The sequence below is a fragment of the Stomoxys calcitrans genome, chromosome 2 (genome assembly GCF_963082655.1).
Source record: "Stomoxys calcitrans chromosome 2, idStoCalc2.1, whole genome shotgun sequence".
Lineage (NCBI taxonomy): Eukaryota > Metazoa > Arthropoda > Insecta > Diptera > Muscidae > Stomoxys > Stomoxys calcitrans.
The window spans coordinates 98,134,027-98,143,966 of NC_081553.1; the positions used below are offsets into that span (position 1 = coordinate 98,134,027).

General features: G+C 43.1%; 1 protein-coding gene across 4 annotated transcripts in view; it reads right to left on the minus strand.

The window, feature by feature from the left end:
* Positions 1-9,484, minus strand: part of LOC106093683 (glutamate receptor ionotropic, kainate 3) — a 53,722-nt gene extending 44,238 nt beyond the window's left edge. For all 4 annotated transcript variants that reach the window (XM_059362542.1, XM_059362543.1, XM_059362541.1 and 1 more), the window contains exons 1-6: positions 9,142-9,484; positions 3,659-3,822; positions 3,178-3,400; positions 2,901-3,091; positions 2,567-2,759; positions 2,009-2,166 (exon numbers count right to left, since the gene is read on the minus strand). In XM_059362542.1, the coding sequence (XP_059218525.1) occupies positions 2,009-2,166; positions 2,567-2,759; positions 2,901-3,091; positions 3,178-3,400; positions 3,659-3,822; positions 9,142-9,226 (1,014 nt within the window). In that variant the 5' untranslated portion in view covers positions 9,227-9,484. The remainder of the gene's footprint in view (positions 1-2,008; positions 2,167-2,566; positions 2,760-2,900; positions 3,092-3,177; positions 3,401-3,658; positions 3,823-9,141) is intronic.
* Between the last annotated feature and the right edge of the window lie 456 nt (positions 9,485-9,940).

Sequence of the window (9,940 nt, forward strand, 5' to 3'; positions counted from 1 at the left end):
CGGGGCAACGCATTTCGAGTCCCCACTGCCATTTACTCCGTTATGGCCCGCCACCCAAACGATGCGGATTTTCCCATCCTCAGAAAAGGCGTTAATCTCCTTCTTACACTCCAAGACTGTTCATGATCTTACCTTCCTGGTTGTTATTGCCCTTATGGCAATTTTACTGTCGGTAAATATGTTCACACTCGACGTCCTAGCGCTAGCACCACACCACTTCACGCATTCCATGATTGCCCGGATCTCCGCCTGCAGGACCGTATTATGGTCAGGCAGTCTAAAACAGATCTCAGTCCCCGGGGTCAGGCAGTCTAAAACAAATCTCAGTCCCCGGATTCTCAATGTAAACCCCCAGGCGCACTCTGTCCCCTAGCTTTGATCCATCCGTGTAACATAATCTTCCGGATGGCAATACTAGGGTTCCGTCAATACAAGACTGTGCCGATGGTAGCAGTGCCCCGCACTCGACTTCAAGGTTCATCTCAGGTATCCTATCGGAAACCTCTTCCCTTCCTTCCAGGTTTCCTATCGTCGCCTCGATTATACTGCGATAGTATGAGCTTCCTCAATCCATTCTTCCATCGCCTCATAGCCGCAGTGGCTGCCTCACACTTAATCTGTATGTCAATGGGTCGGATATCTAGAAAAGTCTTCAGTGCCCCTACTGGACGTGGTCCTCATCGTTCCACCTATGTTAAGACAACATGTTCTATGAACCTGTTGTATGGTCCTTATGTTGCACTTTTTCTCCATAGCAGTCCACCAAACTACTAAGGCGTAATTAAGTATTGGTCTAATCACGCTCCAGTAGAGCCAGTGGACTATCCCCTCGGATTCAGGCCCTATTTCGAGCCTACAGCCCGACTACATAGTGCCTAACATCTGTGAGCCTTCTCAGTACGCTCCTGAATGTGACACTTCCAATTCAGTTTCCTGTCCAAGATCACACCTAAGTATTTGATCTTGTCAGATATCGAAATCGTCTTATTGAGGAAACGCAGTGCGTTAAATTGAACCACCTTCGTCTTCCTTACGAACAGGCATATTCAGTCTTCTCTGGGTTAACATTGAGACCTCTGGGTCTAGCCCAGTAGTATGCCATATGCAAGACCCTTTCGGCCCTTCTGCATAGCTCGTTCGGATCCTTACCCCTTAGAAGTAATATAACATCAGTCAGTATCCGTAATAGGTCATCTATGGTGGTTACCCATAGGAGTGGCAATAAAATGCCACCCCCCCCCCCCCCCCCTCCTGTGGCGTGCCCTGTGCCTCTTTCTCCCTTATATTTATGAACTTGGTTAATTCGAAGCCTTTCGGAACGACGCAGTCCGTGAAAGGGAGTGGGCGATATAGCACAATAAACAGTGAAATGGTTCAAATTTTCATTCAAGGTTCGACTTCCAATAATTTTTGCAGGATAGCAATCAAAAATTCCTGTCTCCAAATCATGCATTAACATGAAAATCGACCTACAAATGTCTTTGAATATTTCCGAAAATAGAATAGATATTTTAGAGCTCAACCGAACTTTCCCATAGAGATGTTTGAGCACATTTCAGCAAAATTTTGGAAATCAGTCCACAAATGAAGATTTGAAGGAATGCCAAAGTGACGAAGTCTAGGGCCTGCCAAGAGACGCCCCGCTTGCCTACGATCTTGAAAGTCCTATTCAAATGCTTATCTCTAGGCATTGTTAAAGCGGCGATTTTTTACTATTTTTTATTCTTTTCCACTGTGCGTCTGTTAACAAATAGCCATAATATTTCGAAATGTGCTTATTGGAGTGCAGAGGAAAGCAGGGATGGAAATACTTTTTTTTTTGGGACACTAATGTATGTATGTATATAGGAACAATGTAAAAATCTTACATACAAAGCTGTGGTGTAGGGTATAAAAACTACTTTTAGGACCAAAATTATGTACTTTTATGTATACCAGTTGCATTTGTATTATAGCGTTTCCATGTCTTCATTTTGCTTTCATAACTTCTTACATTGTATGTCCTTACCGATTTCATGTAATTGACTAATGTATATCCTTTATCCCATGAGCTGTCGTCATTACAATTTAAAGCCTCAGGACGAAATTGAACATGATTAAATGTTTCGGCCAAAAGCTGGACACCATCGTAAACCAATGCCATGTTGACAGTCAAAGGACATGAAACTACGAGCAGAAATGTGATCAGAAGCAACATGTAAAGAAACAGAAGGATAAAAGTGAAAATGTATGAAAATTTACAATTTTTAATTTTATGGGATATATGTGAATAATTATGATATATGTATCTTAGAGTGGGGCGATTGGTATGGAAGGGAAAAAATACTTATAGCCGATTCATGTTTTAGATTCCTGGAATTGAATACTGAGCAAAAAAGGTCCACTAGACTAAAATTTTGCTAAATCGGGTATAAATTTAATGGGGAGATAGGCTAATTTGAGAGTTTTTTCTAAATATGAATCGATTTAGCCTGTTTTCATTCATAATGGCTTCCTTCATAAAATCAGCTGACGAGAGCCTTAAATCCGGTTTTAATCCGGCAGTGAAAACTGGGTTTTGACTTACCATTTTGGTAGGGATCTTCCGACTCATAGAGCTCCTTGGCTACTGCCAGTACATTCTCGGAGTCACGTGAAACCAGGCGTAAGCCAGTGATGTTTGTATCACCATGCTGATAGGGTTCCAAGTCGATGGTTTGAAAATCTAAATTTCCAATAACATAACGATAAGCTCCCGTCATTAAACCAACTTGCTGGGCCTTAAAGCAAAAACCAAAAAAATCGAAACAAAATTAAATACCACAAAAAAAAGTTCAAATGCAATCGCTATCAAGTGCTATGTGGAATAGTCCAGTAAGCACACACATCAAAAAGTCTTTGTGGCGCTTCTATTCATTCACCTGTTTGAAAAACTCTGGCATTGCGGCCAAAGAGCCAACAACCACAAACGAGCTTTCACCCGAGTTTTTGATGCGTCGCAATACATTACGGTAATCGCCACCGAGATCCAATTCATAGCGGCGAACAACTATGGTGGGCCCAGCGGTGCCATACAATTGCAGCAGCTCTTGTACAAACATCAGATATTCCGCTAAAAAATTGGGGGGAAGGAAGGGGGAAACATTTTTTGTAATTAGTTTCTCTTTGAGCTGCCGACAAAAACGTTTACACTCTCACCTGATTCATAGATAATGGTAAAGGATTGCCAACCGAGTGTGGTCACTAAATCCTTTAAGGCCTTTGCCAGTTGGGGCGGATGAGGATGCAAATTAATGGTCGACAATTGTGTTCCAAAATCCCAGCGTGTATCGATGAATGGCAACTCTTTGGCATCACAAATGCCCATTGCGTGTTTTGCTGCCATACTCGTGGTGGGACCAAAAACCGCCACAAGATTTTGCTAAAGACAAAAAGCAAAAACAAATACATCAACCGGCAACAACGGCAAAGAACAAAGCCCAACATTTGGCCAAAAACGACGCGGAAAAAAACTTTTGACATGGTCAAATATCTTTTTATTCATTTCGTTATAGTTTCCGGTTTCCGCCACCCCATAAGCCATGGCTTACACAATAACTTCCGGCGGAAATGTTACATTTGGCTGTGTGTTGTCTTTCTTTTTCCTCGTCTTCGAAACTTTAAATCATTGCTCACTTACCCGTAAAATTTTGCAAAGTTTTTTGGATGTGCCAAAGGCATCGCCTGCGTCAATTTCGACTGGGACAGCATGCAAGCGTAACTCTTCGTTGTTCTCATTCGCTTTGTTTATGGCCAATTGGAAGATTTTCATCATATCTGGATTGTCGGTTTCATAGACCAAAGCTAAAGAAAATGAGATTTGTTTTGTTTTTTTAATTGCAAGAAAATTTCGTCTGCTTTTTTGCGGACTAAAATGCTTTATTTTAGGAGGATGAGTAAATGCATATAAAATCCTTCTTGCCATATTTAGAGTGAATCGGTTAACAAATGACCACATAATTGCAATGAAAGTTAAAATCGGACGAACGGAGGCTATAGCTAAATCTGAATATATTTCTATCAAACTCCTTAGATATTGTGATAGTCGTAGAGGAAAGCGTTATGCTAAATTTTGCGTAGATTGGTCAATAAATGTGCACAGATGGTGCATAATGATCCCGTGGTGAAAATAGGGCACTAAATTTTTTGATATCTGAAGGGTGGGCGGACCCTCCCCCTTACTCAAATTTTCAGAAACGCCAGATCTCGGAGATGGGTCGTGCGACTTTGTGTGCTCCCTTATAGTAACCTTAAAAGAAAAATTTGGTATGCAAATTTCGGATGGGGTACCTGGGGGGCACGGGCTGGGCAGTTAAACAGGTGACGTGTATCGTGCGGTCCCCGGTTACAATCGGGATATACATCTTGCACGTCGGCATCAATCCTTGCTCTTAAGGAGTTGAGGTGGCAGCATCTACCGGAACGTAATTGAGCCAGATATACTCTGGTTTGCCGGGGGAGGTCAATTTCTTCAGGTGCATTGGGAGGCGGTCGTTCTCCAAGGACTACATTCACCCGGTAGCCATTTACCGCATCTGCTACCGTGTCTGCATGCATGTTGTCTAGGCCTGCTTGATATGCCGCTTGATCTAGAGGTTCTCTCTTGTAGCGCTGAACCTCACGCTCCAGATCACTTACATCTACCTTAAGGCTTCTGGGCAGTGGATACCTATCCACAAGATGATGATTTGAATGGTGCTTTCGATATCAGACCAAAAGGTATTGCTTAGACAACATGTAGTTATGTCTTTGCTCTAGTTTTTGTCTCTCTGATGCAGGTAGTCCACATGAGTACTGAGGAGACAGCCCATCGCAGTTCGAAGGGCGCCATTCTGACAGATCCGCATATTATTCCACTGCGTGTCACAAAGCTGACGCGACCACACTGGAGCTGCATAACTTACCAAAGACCGGCCTTGTACGTGATCAACAAGGTTTCTTTGTTTGCACCACAAGTGCTACCGGCAAGTGGGTTGAGGACATTGTTTCTACTTTTGACTTTATCGCAAATTGCTGTGCCATGTGGAAAGAATGTGTAAGAGCTGTCAATTGTGACGCCAAGCATTTTGGGATAGTTGATGGCCGGAATCATATCTCAATCGTCTTTCACATTCTGCACGTTATTGACCTCAAACGTGTTTGTCGTGAAGAATGTGGCTAAAGAATTGGTGGCAAGTTCGTTGAGGTAGATGTATAACCTATTGCAGATGTCATCAATGGGTGGGGGGCTGATGCCACGATTGTACAATCGTCCGCATATGAGACGACCTATATGCCATCTGGGGGCGGTGTATCTTCCATTGATGATATCTGCAATGGGCTAAATATCTAACTCAACGAACTTGCCACCAAACCTTCAGCCACATTGTTCACGGCAAACACGTTTGAAGTAGAGGTTAAACAGTGCCGGAGATATCACCCCGCCTTGGGGAACTCCCTGTTTCACTCTACGGTGTTTCGATTTCTTATCCCTAAGTTTCACAAATGACTGGCGACCACACAGATAATTTGGGACCCAGCGTTTCAGGCTTGGCTGAACGCGTCGAATGCCTTCGATAGCTCGAGTGCCCCAAGGACCATCCTATCACATGGCCTGGGTTGATTGAAGCCATGACAAATGTGTACGGTAATGACATGCAAAGCAGTTGTTGTGTTACGCAGTCTTTGAAATCCATGCTGATGCTCGGCGAATAGAAATTCCCCAACGAAGCTCGGGAGGAGTAGTCTTTCAAGCATATTGGTTACTGGAGAAAATAGGGAGATCGGTCTGTACGACTTCTCCTTACTGGGATCTTTTCTAGGCTTCAGTATCTGGATCAAACGCAAATTTGGCCCATGAACATTCCACTAAGGAACAGGGGCAAACTTCTCACATACCAATGAGTGCAGTCCTATTCAAGTTTAAGCTCTATGATAAGGGGCACCCTTTTTATAGCCGAGTCCGAATGGCGTGCCGCAGTGCGACATTTTTTTGGAGAGAAGCTTTACATGGAATAGTACCTTACAAATGTTGCCAGCATTATGAGGGGGAAACCACCGCATGAAATTTTTTCTGATGCTGTCGCCAGGATTCGAACCCTGGCGTTCAGCGTCATAGGCGGACATGCTAACCTCTGCGCTACGGTGGCCTTCAAACGGGATCAGGGATCACTCTGCCCATCTTCCAGACATCGGGTACTATAAGAGTGTTCAGATACAGATTGAGGACAATCGTAAGGTACTCGATGCCAGGTTGATCCAGATTCTTCAGCATCACGGTAGAGATTCCGTCGAGGCCCAACGCCTTGGATGACTTGGCGCCACGTACGAGATTTGTAATTTCGTTCGCGGTAAATTGTGATGACTGTCCATCTGCTCGCAGACCAGGGATATGACGAATAGCTCTCCTCCTAGCCCTGTCACTCTCGGCATGCACGCATCTATTCGGATCAGTCACAATTACTTCGCAAAAAGTGACTGAGGTCGTGTCATCCCGTCTACCGGGCTTCGAGAGTGACTTAACAGTAGACCACAATTTACCTAAACCGATACCTAAGTTACATTGCTCCAAGTGTTTCAGCCACGAATTCCGCTTATGTTCGTTGACTATCCAGTTAATTTCCAGGTTCAGCTCACTTATTCTGGGGTTAGTGGGGTCCGTGCAGCGGATCCCATCACGCTCGTCTGCGAGTACCACTGCCTACGCCGGGAAATTGGGCAGCACTTAGGGTATTCGACCGGCTGGTATAAAGCGAGCGGTTGCTAGGTTAATGATGTCTCGGAATTTCTTCTCGGCAAATAGCACATTTGAGGGGCGCGTATCAGTTCACTGAGGCGGCGATTGGTGTACACTCTGAAGCCACCTCAATCGGCCTTCTTTTGTTAGATAAACGTTCGGCGCTCAGAGGTTATGAAGTCGAGTGTTCGGTAGATGGTGAGAAATTTGGGGAGGTGGTCTGATCCCAAAGAAATGATGGCCAGGTTACGTCACAAAGGAGATCAGGGGATGCAATGAAAATGTTTGGCTTGGCCTGTGACTCTTCACGTCACAGGCCTGGCAATATTGGGGCTGGGATGCTGCTGTTGCGTATATTGGCGCACGGGAGAGGTCGGGGGTCACATAGGCCGAAGTCGAGGATGCAGAAGGCGACGACGACGACGCTTTTGATCCACTGCTATCTATTTTCGCACAGCATCTTGCAACATATTCAGTGTGCAGAGCAAGTAGTGATGTAAGGTCAGAGCAAGATGGGAAATGTACCCACTCCATGCACCAGTTACACCTCACCGACACCGACCGATGATGGAGTCGGTTCTGGCAAACCGAACAGAACCAGGGTTCGGGGTTCTTTTCAATCCCGGCACGGACCAGAAGCTTGCGGAATAGGCACTCCGCGATGTGCCCATCCCATGACGAAAAGAGGACGAGCACGTGCACTGAGGCGGCAGCCCTTGCCGATGAAGCATTCCATCGGGTCATCATCTACAACCGGCTGCCATGGGATTCTATGGTTCAGAGTCAATCTGCATACTTATCAACGGGTATAGCTCTCTTCCTTCTGGGTATTACAAACAAATGCACAAAGTTCATATACCCTGTACCACAGTAGTGGTGTAGGATATAAGAAAGAAAAGGGATGACCTGCAAGGAACCCCCATGATTGTTGAGAAAACAAATTTCTTTGAAACAAGTAAAAGCGTTCGAAGTTCGGCCGGACCGAATCTTATATCCCCTTCACCATTTATCGCATTTGTCAAGTTCTTTGCCCGGTATCTCTTTATAGCCAAACAATGGATAATGATTAAGAATTGCTTTGCTATTGGAGCTGTATCAGCTTATGAAACGATTCGGGTCATACTTGGCTAGGATGTTGGAGATCATAGTAGATACCATTGTCCAAAATTTCAACCAAATCTGATAAGAATTGGGCCCTATGTATGTATGCTCAAGAAGACATCTGTTTAAATGGGAGCTTTATCAGGTTATGGACGGATTCAGACAATTAGAGGTCATAGACACAGTGACTGTACAAAATTTAAGCCAAATCGGATATGAATTGCGCCCTGTCTAGAGGCTCAAGAAGTAAAAGCGGGAGATCGAATCATATGGGAGCTATATCAGGTTTTACACCGATTCAGGCAATACTTGGCAGGTATGTTAGGGGTCATAGAAAAAGTCGTTGTGCAAAATGTCAGCTAACTGGAATGAGAACTGCGCCCTGTAGTGGCTGAAGACATATTATCGAGAGATCGGTTTATATGGGATGTTTTGGATTGATTCAAACCATACCTAGTGCATCTGTTAAGTTACATAGAACTCGTCACAGTACAAAAATTCAGCCAAATCGGAAAATGATGGTGCCCTCTAGAGGCTAAAGAAGCCAAATCGGAATATCGGCATTATAACACGACATAACAGACTCTGACACTTGGGTGCGAATTAGATACCAGACTTAAAGCAAATAAGGGGCGTAGAATGGAAACGATTTAGGATCTTGTGAGCAGCACGGAATTCATTTACATAGATCTTTTTGGGGATTTATTTGATTTCAAATTCACTACAAGTCCATTACTGGTTTAGGTGTATGTCTATAGCGGAATGGGGCGGATTAAAACTTGTACACTCGTATTAATATAACCTTCGCCATTTGGCTAAAATTTTGCACTTTGACTTCATATATGATCTAACGCGGTCCATAACCTTCCACCATATATTCCCATATAAACCAATCTTTCGATAGTTGTTTTGATTCTATTTGGCTGAAATGATTTCTGCTAAGTATGCTCCTCATCGGTCCATTACTTGGTATAGCTCCCAGTCTGTGGCATCGCATACATGTCATATAAAAAGGAATAGTTTATTAGCCGATGCACATATATTTGAGGTGGTTTTAATGGTTCTGATCTTGCCACACAGATTACATTCATTTTAGACACACACACGCAATCCAATGCATTAGTGTCAGGGTAACACAAGGTGTATGATGTCCGCAGCAATTTTAGCAATTTTTACGTAATACAATCTGTGGAGGTCTGTTAAAACTTTCTTTTGACCCATAGTGGGTGTTCAAACTCATTGAAGTATGCTGAATTTATTATCTCTTCATCCCGTATCTATTGGTTCAACCAACTAAACAAACCCACCAATGTTTGTTCGTTGAGCAGATATCTGCTGAAAGGCCACGGCCAACAGCAGAAATGAATACCAAGAAAATGTGTCGACTTTCATTATGCTGCTTTTTGGTGTCGCTCTTGTTTGAAGTTGTGAGTTACACAATGGATATATGGGTTTCTTTTCCTTTCACCGATTTAATTTCACATATTTTCCGATTTTTATGAGTTTGTAGTAATGCAATCAAATGCATTTGTTGTATGGGTTATTTTTGTAGAATTTTCTGATTTTTTTTTTTTTTTTTTGATGTTTTGTTTTGTTCTTATTTTGTTGTGTTTTCACTCGTTTAGGGGCTGAACACTTTGCTTTCGAATGACTGCGAATGTGAAACTGAATTGAATAAACAAACCATGTGTGGTGTGCATAGAGAGAACACAAATAGCATGCAACAGCCGATTTTTTCTTTCGAATTTAAGTTGGCAACTATTTGAATGAAATTTTAGCCAATGTTGCATAGAACGAGAGATCGACCATAAATTTAGGCAACAGATGGCACACAATGAAAATGCACATAAAAGCAAACAAATAAATAAATAATTGAAAATGCTAGATAAATTGGCGGGGTGAGGTTGGTGGGGTAAGAATCGAAATGGGTTGCCATAACATTGAAACATTCTGGTATCTGATTCAGAAATTCAGAAAATGATTTCTCAAATTATTGAAACAATTAGCAAATTGCGCATGTGAATTAAGCTGAAGCTTTAATGAGTTTTTTCAAAAGAGTGTGTTAAGTTCGGCCGGGTCGAATCTTTTATACACTCCACCATGGTT